General features: G+C 40.9%; 1 protein-coding gene across 1 annotated transcript; it reads left to right on the forward strand.

Annotated features, from left to right (window-relative positions):
- The first annotated feature begins 717 nt into the window (after positions 1-717).
- LOC124275596 (dipeptidyl peptidase 3-like) lies at positions 718-20,645 on the forward strand. The gene is given in 20 exon segments (XM_046711189.1): positions 718-758; positions 2,858-3,025; positions 4,154-4,270; positions 5,476-5,565; positions 5,858-5,995; positions 6,452-6,526; positions 7,297-7,393; positions 7,754-7,908; positions 8,456-8,586; positions 8,789-8,847; positions 9,591-9,785; positions 10,520-10,626; positions 12,068-12,160; positions 13,021-13,083; positions 13,590-13,714; positions 14,505-14,625; positions 15,707-15,886; positions 17,556-17,718; positions 19,111-19,181; positions 19,183-20,645. Coding segments are annotated over 19 exon segments (2,199 nt in total). The 5' UTR covers positions 718-758; positions 2,858-2,869; the 3' UTR covers positions 19,246-20,645.
- Positions 20,646-20,961: the final 316 nt, after the last annotated feature.

Consider the following 20,961-nt stretch of genomic DNA (forward strand, 5'->3'; position numbering starts at 1 on the left):
GTATAGCTGTTATGTATGGTTCTGGAGTAACAGTGTACTTAAACTGTCTATATGTGCGTATTTTATTACCGTTGGGATTACCCTGGTCATTCCACAATTCCCGAAGCCACTCCTGATGATCTAACAATTAACTGTATATGATGAAATGACAAAGTCAATTCACTACTAGACATGTGTAGCAAGTCTTGCACTGGGAGTTGCAGCGATTGTAATAAAGATGACACTGTGTTATCCCATGATTTGGCTAAACGCCGTGACCAGCTGCTAATAACAGAAGGCAATGCAGGTGCCATACGGTGCAACTTAACCCAAAAACGTAATACTTCTGTTCTTTGTTTTGACAGCTAGGTGGGCTCGATCCCGGCACCTCAACCTCGCTCGATCAGTAGCCTGGCGCCTTAATGTGCATACCCCCTTGTAATACAAACCAATAATACCGATTTGAAACTATGATCGTTTGTTAAACAACTTTTATCCTAAGTTGAATAAAAATCTGAGATTTAAATTTTGAAATGGCAAGGTAAAATTATGAGGATTCGCAATCTTAATTTCTCTGTGAAATTCATCGGTTCGTTTTCACCGCAAACAGACTATAGTTGTTAAGTCTACGCTTCGCATAGCTGATATACATTTCAAGGGCGATAAAACGATAGCTTAATGCATTCTCGGCTGCCATTGTTTTGGTGGGGAACTGAATTATCTCCCTTCTTTCCTTCCTTTTCCGGTGCAAGTGTGATCGGTGCGAGATCGTGCCACATGTGAGTGTTATGATCCGTGCAGGTGAAAGCTAAATACTTTTCATATTTAGGAAGACAATATAGTATGCATCGCTCTTTGCATAGTTCAACCTTTTGTCACATTGCGTCGAGAGAATTTGATTCATCAATTAAGGAGAATAACAAAAGTCTTGTTGAAACTTGTCAGCTTCAGATTCCAAGTATTTGAAGTTTTTTCATAATCAGTAACAATGTCTCCTTTCGGTTTCTGCCTTCGCATACATGTTCTTGCGTGTATGCAATCAGATGTACTCCTAAAACTTTATTTTCAGCCTTTAGGCTTTGCAGAATATGGAGCCATTGGAGGCAATATTGGTCGGTTACTTTGCACAGATGACTATTTCAATGTTTTTGCAACTGTATACAACTGAATTAATAACGTTTCATTTTCAATTGTATTAAAGGTATGTTGCGATACAGCTGTCATGGTAGACGATGTATTGTAGTAGATACAACACAAGACAGCAGTTCCATTTCAAAAAGCGTGAAAAAAGTGTTGTTTGTTAGTTACTAACAGTGTTTTGGTAGTCTGTAAATAAATAATTGAGTCTAGAGCAGACAATCACCTGATTCCATCACAGGCAATCATAAATGTAATTGAGACTAAATGACATGCATCAAACACCGAGTTTGACTGTTGTTTGTTTCCATTTGGTTAACTCCTATGACAAGCATGGGTTGCTGGACCTATGTTCTTATTCAGATTCTCCCATAGGTGTGAAAGGAATGGACAAAACTTTGTTTCAGCGTTTGCAGACTTGGGTGCCTGTAATGTCATTACTGAAAAGCAGACTATTTTCAGCTTGTTTAACTTCTGGTGTCCCCCGCCATGATATTGCTGGAATACAGTGAGACCTCGGATATCCGGACACATTCGTTTTTACGTAAATCGTCCGGATAATTGAATATCCGGATATCTGGATTTTTGGTTTTCATACACCTCAAGGAAAATCCAAAATGTTTATGATCATCAAGCATTTATTGTACATGTATAGACATTCAAAAACAGCATCACAACATAACAATCATACCTTTACAATTATTCAGTTTTGAAAAAGTCTTTCATTGAGGACTGCTTACACTGGGTGCCGCTCCTTTGCAACACGACGGACAACAGGTTTTCACAGTCGCCATTGTTCTCAAAGTAGCTGAGTAGGCCTTCATACTATTATTAAAACTTACTTTGGGATTTTGTTCTTTGTAAAGACATATCTCTTTCTTTTCCTTGGCTGTCACTGCGTAGCGCTTGCGTTTAGTAGGTTGACTAGCCATTTGTGATCAATTGAAAGACCGACTGACTTGAATATCGACGCACTGCACTTTTATTGCTTTGACTGAATAAACAACTTAACAGTTAGAACTCAATGGTTAACTCAGTGTTAGCTAGGCCTTCTAATCACCACCAGTACCTTGATGATCATTAATCCGGATTAGCCGACCATGTCTCGTGTCAAAACACGTAGGACTCTCGCACTTCCCTTCACACGGTTAGCGGTAGATTAAAGCTTTGTGCGGATAGGTGAGTTAATTTTTTGTTGATTTAGCTGGTTTGTTTGTAAAATGTACCGTCCGGAAACAGAAACCGAATATCCGTTATAGACAGTCACTTTTATAACGTAAGAGATTGGTTTTTTACTAAAAATTGACCGGATGGCGAGGTTTCCGGATATCTGGGGTACGGGTATCCGAGGTCTCACTGTATTCAAATTTGCTAAAAGCGACATAAAACCGAACTCACTCACTCTTAGTTGCTATCATGTTGAAAAAGCTGACTGGATCAATTGGTCCATGGTAGAAATGAAGGGTTATTGTTTAGGGCTGCTGACCAGAGATATGCAGAGTATTCTAAAATGAGTCCACAGGACATACTCCCCATCCAGAAATCTTTAATGGGGATTTAGAACTAGAAGTTGTAAGAACATGAATATATGATCCTTTTCGATGAATATCGTTTTTCATTCATTCATAACAATGTTTCAGAGGTACTTGATGCCCCTTCTTCAGGTGAATACAGAGGAAGTGTGTAGAGTTAGTATGGATATTTAAATGATTATGTGTTTTTCCATGTTTTGTGTCCCCAGTACTCCCGTAGAATGACTGACCTGTCCCAGTACGTACTGTCCAATGAGACTGGCATCTGCCTGCTGGACTGTGAGGATGCCTTCAACAGTCTGACGAATAAGGAGCAGCTCTACGCCCACTACATCTCACAAGCCTCCTTCAATGGTGGTCTCATTGTACTCTTGCAGGTAAGGGCAAAAGTGTAAGATTATGTCCCAGCAGACCTAAGTATATGTTGGTATCCCAGTAAGGTGGTGCCTCCAGAGACTTCAGTGTAAAGTGGTGTCCCAATAAGATGGTGTCCCTTCAGACTTCAGTGGAAGGTGTGGTCCCAGTAAGGTGGTGTCCTAGAGACTTCAATGTGAGGTGTGGTCCCTGTAAGATGGTGTACCAGTAAGGTGGTGTCCCAGCATACTTCAGTGTAAAGTGGTGTCCCAGCAGACATATAGGGAAGTTGGTGTGCCAGTAAGGTGGTGTCCCAGCATACTTCAGTGTAAAGTGGTGTCCCAGCAGACATATAGGGAAGTTGGTGTGCCAGTAAGGTGGTGTCCCAGCATACTTCAGTGTAAAGTGGTGTCCCAGCAGACATATAGGGAAGTTGGTGTGCCAGTGTGCCAGTAAGGTGGTGTCCCAGCATACTTCAGTGTAAAGTGGTGTCCCAGCAGACATATAGGGAAGTTGGTGTGCCAGTAAGGTGGTGTCCCAGCATACTTCAGTGTAAAGTGGTGTCCCAGCAGACATATAGGGAAGTTGGTGTGCCAGTAAGGTGGTGTCCCAGCATACTTCAGTGTAAAGTGGTGTCCCAGCAGACATATAGTTGGTGGTCCCAGTAAGTTGGTGTCCCAGCAGACATATAGGGAAGTTGGTGTGCCAGTAAGGTGGTGTCCCAGCATACTTCAGTGTAAAGTGGTGTCCCAGCAGACATTAAGGGAAGTTGGTGTCCCAGTAAGATGGTGTCCCAGCATACTTCAGTGTAAAGTGGTGTCCCAGCAGACTTCAGTGTAATATGGTGTCCCAGCATACTTAAGTGTAAAGTGGTGTCCCAGTAAGATGGTGTCCCAGCAGACTTCAGTGTAAGATGGTGTCCCAGCAGACTTCAGTGTAAGGTGTGGTCCCCGTAAGTTGGTGTGCCAGTAAGGTGGTGTCCTAGCAGGCTTCAGTGTAAGGTGTGGTCCCAGTAAAATGGTGCCCCAGGAGACTTATTAAGTATATGTTGGTGTTCCAGTAAGATGGTGTCCCAGCAGACTAAAGTGTTAGGTGGTGTTCCAGCAGATTCGAGTGCCAGCTGTGTCAGTTCATGTCTATCAATATTACAGACATCTCCAGAATCCCCAGGCATCTTCGTCCTGCTGCAGAGAGTGTTCCGGGCACAGTCGACAGCTGACCTTGAGACAGTAGCCACACAGAATGGCCTCAGCAAGGAAGAGTTTCAGGTGGGCCTCATTCACCCCTCTTGCTAGCTTTAGTATTTAGTGGATGGCATTGTAAGCGAGCAAGCTTTATATGACTTTATTAATCTGAAGAAATCTGAATCTACTGTCATAATGATTCTTAGAACTACAGAAAGATATATTTAGTTCATGAGTTTAAGGATTAGAGCCTTGAATTATCTATCAAGTCGTTAATCTTTAAAAGGTCTGTGGATTTTGTTCTAAACATGCTGAATTAACATTTGTCACTGAGTTCAAATATGGAAACAGCTGATATGGTATCATTCTGTATAGGGCTAGATGATGATCATAGAGATGAATTATAATAATGGAGAAGTAAGTTAGAGCAAAAATGAAAATAAATGTCCAAATTCCATGCCATTGGTGGATAACTATAAAAACCCCATCTATATATGATATAGAGTGCTTTATGTCATCAGAACAGTTCATGTGAAATATTATGACTGACATGATTTCCATGTCAGCAGTTGTTTAAGTTAACAATATTTCCGATGGTCAATATTTTAGCTAACCCTAATTGTATGACACAACTAAGGTGAGGTGAAATTGGGTTTAACGTCGTTCTTGAGAATATTTCGCTCATATGACGACGTGCATGCATGTGTATTTGTAGGTGCGGCTGCTTGTACTAGCCCAGACTGAAGCTGGTTTTATAGTGCTAGCCCACTGAGATACCATGCCGCAGTGAAGCATGAATACACCACTCAGACACATTATACTGACTCCGAGCCGACCAGTCCTTGTTGTACCCATTAATGCCGAACGCCAGGCAGGGACCAACAAGTACCATATTTTAACGTCTTTTGGTATGACACTGTCGGGGATCGAACCCGCGACCTTCCGCTCTCCGGGCGGACGCTCTAACCACTACATCACAGAGGCGGTCGCATGACACAACTAAGGCTACAGCTGTGTTTGTTTGTTGTTTTGTTTGTTGTTTAACCCTGCACTCAGCAATATCCAGCTTTATGGCGGTCTATAAATAATCAAGTCTGGTCCAGACAATCCAGTGATTGATGTCATGAGCATTAATCTAGACAGGATACGATGAACTGTATCAACCAAGTGAGCATGCCTGACATCTGATCCCATTAGTTGCCTCCTATGACCAGCTTGGGTATCTGAAGACCAATTCTAACCCTGATCCTACAGCTGTGATGCTATGTATGCCATTTACTTCACTCCAGGCTGTCCTGATGTACGCGGCTGGTTTCTACTGCAATATGGGCAACTACAAGTCTTTTGGTGACAGCAAGTTTATTCCCAATTTGCCAAAGGTAAGAAACAGATGAGAAATTACCGAGAATAAGTTTTGAAGTTCAAGATTGTTGTTGTAAGAAATGTGAAATCAGTTTCACAAATGTTTTGCCCATGACTGTTAAGTTTGTCAAAGAATATTTTCTATTAGTTTGGATAATTTTTATAGCTGATCATGATGAACACAATGACTGGGTAAAGCTGATATCAGCCACTATTGTTGCTGGAATACCCACAGATATATTGCTGATGTGACTCAGCAACAGTCACTTGTCCCTGCAACTCAGTGCATGACATTGTTTCTGTGTGCAGGAGAAGATGGAGAAGTTGATCCTAAACAGTGCTGCTGCTGCTGCCGACCCTGGGAGCATCCAGTCCCTGTGGAGTTCCGTCCAAGACCGCATGTACTCCCTCGCAGCCAGGGACAAGGAACTGGGGCTTGGGGAGAAAGTACTTATACAGCTTTCTTACTGTCACGGCACGACTATGTAACGAGTCGAACAAATTTAGAAAATATATTGAGTATTTAAATTTTCTCAGGCCAGTGTGTGACATGATGTGGTATGCCTGTTTGTGGTTGGTGGTATATTTTAAGCCTATAATCAGAATTGTGTAACATGTCTATTTTGTATTAATTCTTGATCATTAACATTTTCAAAACAATTGCATGTGCCAATCATTAACTGTATAACATGTTTTCATCATTAATTTTTCATTCAATAGCATATAAGGCATTATCATTTATATTGATAAACTTTAAATTAATCAATGGAGATGAACCAGCCTTTTGGCTGTAGTGTCAGTAGGATGGGTTATTACCTTGTTAGTTAGAAACATGACCTCTTGTACAATATTCACTGAGATATTGCAGAAATACAGCTGAAGTATATCATATTCCTCATTCAGGGAACAACGACCTACTTCTCAGAGAACTGTGACAAGCGAGATGGGGAAATTGCTCAAGAATTTATGAATAAACTGGTAAGTATATATCATAGACATCATCTGTGATGTGATTTGTCTTCTCTCAGATATATCTTACAAGAATTATTAAAGGGCACCTTGTCTCCCCTTTAAACGGAAAGTAATTTGAACAGAGTCATGTTTTGAGGGAGTTATGATGTAACTCAAAAAGTATTTTATCATGGGATAAGGAGAATTGGTCCCTTTAATCTTTTGACAAAACATTTTAGAAATCCATTAGTGATATCTCTGACCTGTCTGAACGGTTTGTGAAGTCACCTTAAGCCGACAGTAACATGTCAGTGTGAATTCTGGCTAGCCGTTTTGGGTGCTCATTCTGACCCATTAATGCTTGCCATTGTATCTGAAATATGTTCATTGGTTCCCATGTTATCCATCACTGGATTATCTTGTCTAGGCTCAGTAATCAAGAGGCAGTTGTTATATAACTGGAATATTACAGAGTGCCTTATTCAGCATACCGAAACACTTTATGGTGAACAAACTCACAAACGTTTTTCCCTTAAGCATGTTAAGAAAATCACACATTAGTAGAAAATCATCGCTCCTGACATTCAGAAATGAAGGCTTCAAAATAGAGTTCTGCATGACATGTATTGATCATATTGATCAGCAGAACTACAAGGCCTCGGTCAAACATACAGAAGGGTATGTGTAAGCATGTGTTGAATATCACCTTTCGTCCTCACACTTATGGAACTGATTCTGTGATGTATCACAGTATATTAGTGTTTCCTCATCTGGGTATAACATATTGTCTCCTCCAGGACTTAAGTCCATATAACACGCGCCTGTTCAAGACTGAAGACAAGCGTACTAGCCTCCCTGTTTATGAGATCAGACTAGCCTCTGTCGAGACAACAGGTAAGCACAACTACATCCATTTTACGGTATTGCTTGTTAAAATGTGCATTACAAGAAATATCGCTGAGAATAAATATTTATGAATATTTATGTAAAATTTGTGTAATTGATAATGTATTATATGACTATTGTAGCGAAATAATGTCCTAGTTTTCATACGCTATACACAAAGTTACATCTTTATTCCAAGTCTGCTTCTAAATTATGTTCAGAACACGTTTTTTGTCATAATCCAAAAATACATGTGCCACCAAATGTGTTCTGTGTAAATGAAAGTGCTATCTAACAGGACTTGCATATGAAGGAAAGATAACTGTTTATCTAATGTGATAATTTTCTGTCCATCATCTTTCTCACCAGCCAGTGGAGATATTCCAGGTGTAAAATCTGAAAATGGGCTTGGAGAACATAAGTTTACACCAACAGATGTTGCCGGACCAGTCACCTTCAAGGTTACCAGGGGAGACTACTCTCCACTTCTCAAACGTGTTGTAGATAACCTTAACGAGGCCAAGGTATGTGTTTTGTCAAAAATTAATAGTGTTTCAGATTTGATTAAATAATGGATTTCATATGATGTGATGATGCAAGAAACCTTTTTGAAGTCCACTAAGTTTTCATGGATTGCCCTTTCTGAAGACAGTAGGATGTCATGGAATTGAAACATGATAGTTCTAACTTGATCAAAGTACAATGACAACTTTTAAGCCCCTATTGTAGCTTATGTATGGGGCATTGCTAATATAACACTGAGAAGGACAGACAATGAATTCAACCTATGTTCGCCAGCATTGCATGTAAAGATGTTTAAAAAGTGAGTTTAATCCTCCAAAATTGATAATGCTGTTTATTCACAAGAGAAAGAATCATTTCTGAGGGATCTAGGTCATCCTGATACTGGGATATAAGTATCATGCATGAGGGTTTCATGACAGTGGTAAACGTCCGTGACATCTGTGATGTCTATAATGTTTGGCTTTCCAGGCCTGTCAAAATGACCTACTGGATGTGATTGAAACACTGTTCAGAGCTGCTTTAAACCAAAGTCATTTTGCCTTCCAGAAAAATGCAGCCACAGAGAATGAGGTGCGAATGTTGGAAGAGTATGCCCAGAGCTTCACAACAGGGTCACTACCAGCACACAAAGATGGTTCCAGGTTCTGGATAAAGAACAAGGGTCCTATAGTAGAGACGTAAGTATAAAATATTAATACTAGTACTCAGCTGTCATCACTTTAGTTGTTCTCATGTGAACATGTATAAGCTCTTTGTTTCTTTCTTGACGTCCACAAATTTCCACCCATATTGTGTATAACTTCTAAATGCCATTCAAAGAGTATATATATTTTTTTTGTACAGATGTCTTGTCTGAAGCCTGTGACTGTCTTGTTTCAGATATATTGGCTTCATAGAGTCCTATAGAGACCCTTATGGTGTCAGGGGGGAATTTGAAGGTAGGTTTACACATATGTCAAACATTGTGTTAATACTGTTGTCAGTCATGTTTATTCTGATGTCAGACATCAGCATTATACTTAGGGGAAACTCTATGTTTGTTTCTTTTCATTTATCAGTTATGTTTCTTCTAATACGAGAGATCCTGTGTATACTTAAGTCCTATAGTGCGTTTGGCGCAAAAGCGGACCGATGAATTGCAATCTAATTAAAAAACTAATAAACATATAGTACTCAATGAAACGCTGATCATAATCAAAACATCAGACCAACTCTGAGCTTTGTTTGCAGAATTTATGTCCTAAAATTAAAAAAAGTTGTTTAACAAACTATCATTAAAATATTGACACAGTTCACTATTTGTTACGAGGGAGGAGTGCAGAGAAAGGGACAGCCAGGTGTTAGAGAAGCACGGACACAAGTGCCGACAAAGTTATTGATTCATTAACCTGTGCTGTGCCGTCTCCAGCCTTTCTCGCACACCTGGCTGTCCCTCTCTCTGCACTCCCCCCTCGTAACAAATAGTGAACTGTGTCAATATTTTAATGATAGTTTGTTAAACAACTTTTTAATTTTTAGGACATAAATTCTGCAAAAACTTCACAGAGTTGGTATGATGTTTTCATTATGATCAGTGTTTCATTGAGTATTTTATGTTAGATTGCAATTCATCGGTCCGCTTTTGAGCCAAACGGACTATACATCATATGGTGTTTATATTTGTGTGTGTAATTCTGCTTAGGTTTTGCTGCGGTTGTGAACAAGAATATGAGTGCCAAATTTGGATCCCTGGTGGAGAGTGCAGAACACTTGCTGGCACTATTGCCATGGCCAGCAGCGTATGAGAAGGACAAGTTCCTGCGGCCAGACTTCACCTCCCTAGACGTCCTCAGCTTCGGAGGCAGTGGCATCCCTGCAGGAATCAACATTCCTAACTGTGAGTTGGCTTTGGTTTAACATCATCAGTTTGCTGAAATAGGACAGCAAGTGATTCAAAGGTTTTGCACTTTATAGTTTGTGTATTTGTTTTGCTAATTGTTGAGGTTCCCCTCAAGTATACTTTATTGTCCCTCTCCGCAACGTGGAACGGGGGACTATGTATTCAGCAGTGTCCGTTCATCCGTTCAGATTCTTGTTTACCCGATATCTCATGAACTGTTGTACCCAATGTCTTCAAATTTGATGACAGCCTACATTGGTGGATTACCCAGACACCAGTCGATTTGGGTGACATTGACCTTATCTACAAGGTCACTATGACACTTTGAACACTTTTCAAGCTCTTGTTAACACATCTCATGGACTGTTGTACCCAATGTCTTCATATGTGGTGACAACCTACATTGGGGGATTACACAGACACCAGTTTATTTGGGTAACCTTGACCTTGTCTTCAAGGTCACCACGACACTTTGACCACTTTTCAAACTTATTTACACGTGATATCTCATAAAACATTGCACCCAATGTTTTCAATTACGTTGACAGCCTACATTGGGTGATTATGCAGGCACCAGTCATTTCAGGCATCTTGTATGTGACCAAAAAATAAAAAGTAGTAAATATAGATATTCCATTCTTTAGCAGCGGGGGACATTGCCATATCAGTGGCAAACACTTGTTGTTTCTGTATTTGTTTTGCTAATTCTGTAATCTAAACCTACATACCAGATGATGATATTCGGCAGAATGAGGGCTTCAAGAACGTGTCACTGGGGAACGTGTTGACGTCTGGCTATAAGGACACGAAGATCACATTCCTTGATGACGAAGACAAGGTGAAGACATTCAGTGCCGTTTCTCTTAATACATCTGTTCTGATGCAGCAATTAAAGGGACAGTACGTCAACTGTACTGATGCAATGTTTTGTAGACTATTGCCTTATGCAAGCTTTTCAGTGTTGCCTTATCTTGTTTGCCTAATTATATGTATATTTATACTCGTACAACTGTAACAGTGAGAGGCATTGGCGGATCCAGAGGGGTGGTTCAGGGGGTTCGAACCCCCCACCCCCCACCCTGTGAAAATGACTTAAGACCACATTGAGATTTTTTTTGTGTTGGAGGAGCCAATGGGGTTGTTTCAGTGGGTTTGAAGCCCCTGAACCCCACCCTATCTTTACACATCATAGTGATGGTATTCCTTGCTCTCCTTTGGGCTTGGATGACTGTGTAGGGCTGTGTTGAATTGAATGAGGCATGAACTAAAGGTGTGCTGTCACAGGTAAATCATTTCATGTATTATTATGAACTGTTGAGGTATTGTCAATTAATATCCAGTGACTGGTGCACACAAGAAAAATTCAAAACTGTATAGATGCAAATTGATGAATATGGATGAATATGGATCTTAAATCGATACCTTTTATTGTGACCTAGAGCCTCGGTTTTCATTCTTGGTGAATGGATTTACTAAGATAGGGAGAGGGAGAGGGAGGAAGTAGATGTGTGGTTGAATTGGTATATGTGTGTTTAATCCCAGGGTTTTACATGACGCACGATTCCTGTGTATTTGATGCAACAATTTTGTAAATGACTCTCAAAATATTATCATACGAGCCAAGCTTGACACAAGTTTTATGGGTGGCGCTCACAATTCAGTTCAATATTATCGATTTGATAAGCAAAAAATGATATTGTTCGATGATAGTTTGACTATTACAGGGCTGTCAGATAGTTCCAATGAACTCAGAGGAGACAGTAATCCTGGCTGTTTGAATTTAGCAATGCTGTAGTGTCATTTGGTGGTTTGACATACACAGCAGGGCGTAGGAACAGGGCGGGCTTGGGGAGGGGGCTTACCCCCACATTTTGATTTTCAATATTTTTCATAAATCAGCTCCCCCTCCCTCCCTCCCTCCTCTGAAAACCGTTCCTACCCCCCCGCACAGTTACATACTGAGAATGATTAACACAAAGAAATATTAAAAGTTTCATGACTCCCAAATGTTGAAAATGACTCCCAATAATGAATATTGTGTCACCATGACTCCCATTTTTAAAAGTCGGTGTAAAACCCTGGTTTAGTCCTTCACTCAGCACTGTTCCACAGCTACATGATTGGGCCTCTGTACAAGCTCTGAAGAAGACAATCCAGTGATTGATATTGAGAACACCAGTACATGTCATCTTGGTATGATTGCACTGCTAGTGTCCCTTAAACACAAAAAAGTTTGAAACTTTGTATGTAATAGTTATTGAATTATCTCCCCTTTCCAGGAGCTGTACGTGAAGCTGAAACTCCCATCCTTCGAAGTCCAGGTTGGACTCCATGAACTGCTGGGTCATGGTAGTGGCAAGCTCTTTAAAAAGGTGAACATGCCAATATTGTGTCTTTGCATTCTCTACGCAAATGGACCCGTAAAAATCTTGGGTAGAATAGGTCTTCAGCAACCCATGCTTGCCACAAAAGGCGACTATGCTTGTTGTAAGAGGCGACTAACGGGATCCCGTGGTCAGGCTCGCTGACTTGGTTGACACATGTCATCGGTTCCCAATTACGCAGATCGATGCTCATGCTGTTGATCACTGGATTGTCTGGTCCAGACCTGATTAATTACAATTACTGGAATATTGCTGAGTGTGGCGTAAAACTAAACTCACTCACTCACTCACTCTACACAAATGATAGCTCTAACACAATAATGACTTGCCCTGGGATTTCAAGTAAATGTTTGTCGTATGATGTATAGCGTTGCTGACTCTGGCAGATCCAGAGCGGAGGTGGGGAAGGCATATGGCTGTGCCACACTCTCCCTTCAGTATTGCAGTTATTATCAGTATTTCATATAATATTAACAGAAACACACTCAGCTAGTAATCTCTATGATTTAAGATAAGCATATTCATCAAAGATGACAACGATGATCAGGGCCCCATTCCGCAAAACGATCATAGCGCTACGACTGTCATAAGTCTATGTTGAAGTATGGGAGTTACAATCACCCTAGGTTTATGATCGCTTTGAGGAACGGGGCCCTGGACTGTATTACAGTGAGTTTGTCAGTTCTAGGGGCACAGCTTTAGATACGTTTTCCCTTGCTACATATTTTTATGTATGTATGAACTTTTGATGTAGAGTAAATGATGTGCATACCTGGTAAATAAACATCGGTTCAACACTTAATGCAAGTGTACAGTGTTGTACTCGTATTGTCAATGTGTGTTGTCAGGAAGAAGATGGAAAGTTCAACTTTGACCAGGATAACGTGAGACACACGGAAACTGGGGAAAAGGTAGGTCCAGTCAGTTAACACTGTCGACTCCCAGAGACATTTGGGTACTAGGTCAACCCTATTGAATCATGATAAGAGCATTACCTAATTGAATCATGGTAAAGATCACAACCCAATTAAATCCTGGTAAATTGCACAACCCAATTAAATCCTGGTAAATTGCACAACCCAATTAAATCCTGGTAAATTGCACAACCCAATTAAATCCTGGTAAATTGCACAACCCAATTAAAATCCTGGTGAATTGCACAACCCAACTGAATGCTGGTGAATTGCACAACCCAACTTAATCCTGGTGAATTGCACAACCCAACTGAATCCTGGTGAATTGCACAACCCAACTGAATCCTGGTGAACTACACAACCCAACTGAATCCTGGTGAATTGCACAACCCAACAAATTGTTCCAACAAATGTTCATAATCATAGTCAGACAACAACTGTATGATATCAAATAGAATGTTTCCTTACAAGATGTTAAGTTTTGATGGATTTATCGTATTCAGATAACAACGTGGTACCTCCCCGGTGAGACCTGGGACAGCAAGTTCTCCTCAATAGGGTCAAGCTATGAGGAGTGTCGGGCTGAGTGTGTTGGAATCTACCTTTGCCTCTCCTTTGATGTTCTAAAGTAAGATATAGGAATTAGACATGACTATTGACCTGTTACACCTGTACATACGACACAAGGCTTGTATATACAGGTTTCTGATGGCAATCTTTTCTGATTCATAGTCCAGGGGGTTCACAATAAAATTATAGTTTCCACTCTAGTCTAACTAATGTGGAATTTTGTTGGCAAAACATGTCTGTGTATTCCAATTGAAATTGCATAAAGGAATTGACATTTGGTTCATGAACAATGTGGCTACTGCCTTGCTGATTTCAGTTGCAAAGCGTATGTATGGTAAAATTGGCTAGATTGTCTTGCCCTTATCCATTTCACTGTATTTCATGCCAACCTTCCTGAAGACATCTGGCATTGGGAACTTTTGTGGTATCAGACTCTGTACACTTCAGGCTGACATCCCTGCATCTGTACCATTCATCTGATGTCCTGTCCCCTTTTGTAATCATCAATTGTTTTTTACGCAAACCGGTCCCTTCTAGAACCAACCATACAATGCATTGTATAACGTTGCAACATGGGATAGGTCTGTTGTACATCTACATGTTATGATTTGCCACTTTATAACCACTCAACATCTGATCGGTCTCAATGTAACCCGTTTACGTCTGATTGGTCTCTTTATAACTAGCTGTTGGTCTCGCATGAATATGACATATGACTGGTCCCCCTATATCTACCTGGCATCTGATTGGTCCCTATAAAATTACCTGAGATCTGATTGGCCCCCCTATAACTTAAGCTTGACATCTAATTGGTCCCTTGAATCACGATTCAACATCTGATTGGGCAGGATATTTGGCCACATTGGAGACTCAGCTGATGACATCATCTACATCAACTGGCTGAACATGGCCCGTGCTGGTCTGCTGGCCCTGGAGTTCTACTCCCCAGAGACGGGTGCTTGGAGACAGGTGAGTTGTCAGATGACAACAGTAAGATGAATCTGGTTATCTCCCTTTACTGAGACTGTCTCCGTTGTGTATTGGAGACAGCGTCTGCCCAGGTGTGAGGTTGCCATCTGTTGGATTGTGTCAAACATGGAACTTGTTGCTACCCTTCAGGTGCCTGGCATTAAGATGATTAGGTCATACTGACACTACTGACATGTTACTGTATCCATCTTACCATCCATGTTGTCCCATCTCACAGTCCATGTGATCCCTTCTCACTCTCAATGTGGTCCCACCTTACCCTCAGTGTGGTCCCACCTCACCCTCAGTGTGGTCCCACCTTGCTCTCAATGTGGTCCCACCTTGCCCTCATGTGGTCCCACCTTGCTCTCAATGTGTGTCCCACCTTGCCCTCAGTGTGGTCCCCTTGCTCCTTGGTCCCACTCCTCAGTGTGGTCCCACCTTGCTCTCAGTGTGGTCCCACCTGTGGTGGTCCTTTTGCTCTCACCCACCTTGCTCTCAGTGTGGTCTCAATGTGGTCCCACCTTACCTCAATGTGGTCCCACCTCAATGTGGTCCCACCTTAACCTCAGTGTGGTCCCACCTTGCTCTCAATGTGGTCCCACCTTGCTCTCAATGTGGTCCCACCTTACTCTTACTGTGGTCCCACCTTGCCCTCAATGTGGTCCCACCTTGCTCTCAATGTGGATCCACCTTGCTCTCAATGTGGTCCCACCTTCCTCTCAATGTGGTCCCACCGTACAATCCATGTGGTCCCACCTAACTCTCAATGTGGTCCCACCTCACTCTCAATGTGGTCCCATCTTACCCTCAAGTGGTCCCCACCCTCAAGTGGTCCACACCTTACAATCCAGGTGGTCCCACCTTACAATCCATGTGGTCCCACCTTACAATCCATGTGATCCCACCTTACAATCCATGTGATCCCACCTTACAATCCATGTGATCCCACCTTACAATCCATTTTGGTCCCACCCTTACTGTCCATGTGATCCCACCTTACAATCCATGTGATCCCACCATACAATCCATGTTGTCCCATCTGACTCTCCACGTGTGACATTATGACTGTTTGTGACAGGCCCACATGCAGGCAAGGTTCTGTATCCTGCGTGTCATGCTGGAGGCAGGGGAAGACTTCATCACCATCACCAACACAATAGGGGAGGATGGTAAACCTGATCTCAGGATCAAACTTGACCGCACCAAGATCATTAAAGTGGGCAAACCTGCCATTGGGAAGTTCCTTCAGAAGCTTCAGGTAATAAATTGTGAATCAAAGTGTATAGTCATTACTAATGTCATTAAGTTTTCAGAAACTTCCAGCTGGAATAGTGAAGCCCATTTCTGGTGTCCCCTGCCATGATATTGCTAGAATATTTCTAAAAGCGGCATAAAACTAAACCCACTCACTCACTCACTCCAGCTGGAATAATGTGCACCTAAACTTATGCAGCTGATACAATAATCAAATGTTATTACGCTCACACATGAACGTCAGGCGAATCCAATATCCAGAAAAGTAAAAGTCTGATAAACTGGATAAGTGGATATTTTTGTTTTGTTACAACTGCACCCTTGTTTATTTTGTCATCATAAATGTTTCAAACTCCAGCTTGCTAGAAATATTTAAGTCAAAAACGTCTTGTGTAAGTGTGGTAAGTGGAAGGTTACTGTGTCCCTTTAGATTATTTACGTAGGAGTCTTATAGATGACCTCATGGTGCAAATAGCTCTGCCATCTTCAGCTGACAGCAGGTCAGCTTGTTGAAGTATTGAGGAATGTACTGCCACTGACTGCTACTTACATCCTTTTCTCCTTGAAAGTGGTTAGAGTGTCCGCCCGGAGAGGGGAAGGTCGCGAATTTGATCCCCAGCTGCGTTATACCAAAAGACCTTAAAATATGGTACTTGTTGGTACCTGCCTGGCGCTCGGCAAAAGAAACTATTCCTCTGATTTAATGTAAGCATGCCTCCAGTGTACTCACAGGGCTGTGTCTAAGTCTCATTAAATGAAATCCATTCAGCATTCCAGTTACCATGGTTATTGTGGTTGTTTTGTATAATGTAATGTTAAGTACCTGTTTACTCTCAGCATTGTGCCATTTTGACCAGTGTTAGCTGGGACCCTGATGTTCTGATGGAAATAATTTTGAAGGAATATGTTCTACAACTGATTTATGGCAACAGGAATAGCCCATGTGTTTCGATATAACATTAGCAGCACAGACAGGCAGTTTCAACTTTTTATCAGTGTGTAGACAACAACCTAGAGTTTTGAACCCTCTGAGACATGGGCGTTAAACGTAATATTTCACTAAAATGAAGTTACTTTAGTCCTTTTTTAGATGTAACTTTAGCTGTAAGAACACTTCTACTGGTAAGAAATGCCAGTGGTATTCTAAGTTTGTGGAATAAATGCACATCTACCGCCTTCGTGGTGTAGTGGCTAGAACGTCCGCCCGGAGAGCGGAAAGTCGCGGGTTTGATCCCCGACCGCGTCATACCAAAAGACCTTAAAATATGGTATTTGTTGGTACCTGCCTGGCTCTCGGCATTAATGGGTACAACAAGGACTGGTCGGCTCGGAGTCAGTATAATGTGTCTGAGTTGGGTATTCATGCTTAACTGCGGCATGGTATCTCAGTGAGTTAGCACTATAAAACCAGCTTAAGTCTGGGCTAGGTGAAGCAGCCACATGTACACACGCATGCACGTCGTCATTCAAGCGAAATGTTCTCAAGTATGAATTTCACCTCACCTTTACTCCTTGAAATCCTCTGTTTAGTAAATCAGTCTCTTGCAAATGGTGTTAACTGTCAGGAACACCTGTATGGGATAAATTGCAGACCAGATAGGTAGATACCTGGTTCAGTTACTTGATTTACCATACAAGGAGTCACTCATATTTTCATGGCGTTTGTGGTTCAGGTGTACAAGTCCACCGCAGATGTTGCAGAAGGGAAGAAGATGTACGACTTCTACTCTGATGTCAACGACAATGCCAAACCACACTTCTTAAGTCTTCGCGAGGTTGTCCTTGCTCGTAAACAACCACGCAAGATGTTTGTTCAACACCACACATCTGTACAAGGTAATGTAACAGTTATCGTTACTCAACAGTTTTACCTTGTGTCTTACCTTCGTTGTTTAGTTAATGTGGTCAGTTAAGTGAGAAATAAATAAATGATGTGTTAAATATATAAAAAGTAGGTTTTTTTAATGGGAGCATGCATGAGGGAGGGTCTTCATAGGCAAGTGGTGCATATGTATTTATTTCTGAGAAAGGTTTGTTAGCTTCATGAAGCTGTGAGTTGGGTTCAACACTGCTCTAACTATGATGCATCGATGCTTTTTCTAAGACGATACAATTATTCATACATTCAAGACTGTATTGATATTTCATTTTGAAAGTATTGGTTTAAATATGTTTATGTATTGTTTACATTTTGCAATTGTATCATGTTTTTTTATGTTATGATAGTTATAAATTATTATTTTTCGTCCACCAAGATGGGAAATTAGAGGTCAAATATGTTGATCTTTTCATGGGCAATTATAAAATAAGAAATATTAATGTTCAAAATGTAACTAAATTTAATGCTGCGAAAATAGTTATCGTGATCCATTCGATTCATGACATTTTTGTATCATGACATCCCTACTTCTAACTGTTTTCCAGTCATTTAATAGCGGGTCAGCTTGCTGTGGGAGGAAAGCATAAAGTGGTGCAGGTGTCACATGTTTTCCACTTTGATGAGGGGCAGTGGGGTAGCGATGTGGTTAAAGTGTCCGCTTGTCATGCCGAAGATCCGGGTTCGATTCCCCACATGAGTACAATGTGTGAAGTCCATTTCTGGTGTCTCTGTCATGATATGACTGGAGTTAAACTACAAACAGCGTAAAACCAAACTCACTCACTCAACTTTGGTGAAATCTATGAGGTATGGTGTTGATAACACAATTGGGGTTAACCAGGATTTGAATCCACAGACTTTTCCTGGTGTACCTGATGGATGCTACTCAATGGATGCAGACAATAGGGCTACCCATGCCCCAGTTCTCTATAAGATAGCTGTGGGAAAAGACATTATACAATAGCAGTGGGTTAAATATTTATTAAAAAGGCTCACAGCATCTTTGATTCTTGAAGATGTTTTACATGTATTGCTATATTTTTCTGACTCATCACAAATGGCAATGTGGGGCAAATTCATAAACGGTTGTATTTTATTTTCTGATTGTATCTCAAGTACGACGTTAAACCCAATTTCACCTCACCTCACCTCACCTCTGATTGTATCTTTTGACTTGAGTGAAATCCATATTCCCAAGTCATCCACCCTTAGTGCTCAGAGTTAAAGCAGCGTCTTGTGGTACTTGAGAAGTGTTAACATGTTTAACTTATAACATAAACATGATAAGGTTATGATGAGGGTTAATTTCACACAATGCGCTCACATTGTAAACATCTGTCTGTTTACAGATGGAAAAGTGACCTTAAAGAGTTATGAAGCCAACGCAGCTGGACTCATCCAGTCCTTCGTGGATCGTTTCTCCTCCCCCCGAAGTTGACAGCGAGATCCTGGCCCTGTGTGACAAGGACAAGCCCTACTTCTAGATAACCCTGCGTCCAACACATTACTGCCGCCTGTCGAAACAAGCTCTGTATTGTGATGCCATTGCAACAGGATCACTGTGGATCATCTCCTGCCTTTGCCAAGAAGATTCATATCCAGGAGTACTGGTTGAGGGCCAGTGTCATGATGAAGTCCATGGTGTGCATTGGATTGTTTAACTGCTTTTGAGGATCTGACTAATTATGAAGAATTTTGTCATTTAATGTTTGAATTTACTCATGAAAGTTCACTTATATCAACCTTTGAAATACAACAAAGGAAACTATTCCTCTGATTTAATGTAAGCATGCCTCCAGTGTACTCACAGGGCTGTGTCTAAGTCTCATTAAATGAAATCCATTCAGCATTCCAGTTACCATGGTTATTGTGGTTGTTTTGTATAATGTAATGTTAAGTACCTGTTTACTCTCAGCATTGTGCCATTTTGACCAGTGTTAGCTGGGACCCTGATGTTATGATGGAAAATATACCAGGCGCCATCAAGTTATTTTGTTAAACTAATTCCATCACAAAATGTCACCTCCTCTCAGTGAACATGGTTCCTAGCAATGCTCTGATAACTGGAGAAAATTGTGCAGATTCGTATGATTCTTAATCTGTTCTCAGACAAAATGCTTGAACTGAAATAATTTTGAAGGAATATGTTCTACAACTGATTTATGGCAACAGGAATAGCCCATGTGTTTCGATATAACATTAGCAGCACAGACAGGCAGTTTCAACTTTTTATCAGTGTGTAGACAACAACCTAGAGTTTTGAACCCTCTGAGACATGGGCGTTAAACGTAATATTTCACTAAAATGAAGTTACTTTAGTCCTTTTTTAGATGTAACTTTAGCTGTAAGAACACTTCTACTGGTAAGAAATGCTGGTGGTATTCTAAGTTTGTGGAATAAATGCACATCTACATTCATGTATGAATAGTTCATCATGATTTCATTCTTCTATTAAGCATTGAGATTCACCAGTGTGCAATGTTAGGGGTAATGGGATAATGTTGTTACGTTATGGCTGATTTCTTCTCATGGTGAGAAAAATGTTAATTGAATTTGTACACAGTGACGAAGTAATTAAAACATACAAAGGCAATACAGGTGGAAAGTTGTTATTCTCTTCTTTGTTGATAGTAAAATCTAAGTTGAGCAAATTAATACAATGTCATTCTGATTCCAGATGTACTCAGAATTTATATATCCTTAACATCATAAATTTTTAAGGAAACAATATTTCTTAACAAATTGTACATCGCATGGTATTTGTTTTGTATTGTGTTTATACTATGACAGCTCATGCAGGTTGTAAGGTGAAATATAATGTTTTGTAGACCAGATGTCAGTATCTGGCATCTGAAACATTTTTTAATAAACCTATTTCACAGTCCACAGGTTGTTATTTGTGTTCCTGATGGTTTGTCATAAACTTGAGACCGCCTCCGTGGTGTAGTGGTTAGAACGTCCGCCCGGAGAGCGGAAGGTCGCGGGTTCGATCCCCGACCGCGTCATACCAAAAGACGTTAAAATATGGTATTTGTTGGTCCCTGCCTGGAGCTCGGCATTCATGGGTACATGGACTGGTCGTCTTGGAGTCAGTATAATGTGTCTGAGTGGGGTATTCATGCTTCACTGCGACATGGTATCTCAGTGGGCTAGCACTATAAAACCAGCTTAAGTCTGGGCTAGTACAAGCAGCCGCACAT

The sequence above is a fragment of the Haliotis rubra genome, unplaced genomic scaffold (genome assembly GCF_003918875.1).
Source record: "Haliotis rubra isolate DU_JTF1 unplaced genomic scaffold, ASM391887v1 Scf20, whole genome shotgun sequence".
Taxonomy (NCBI): Eukaryota; Metazoa; Mollusca; class Gastropoda; order Lepetellida; family Haliotidae; genus Haliotis; species Haliotis rubra.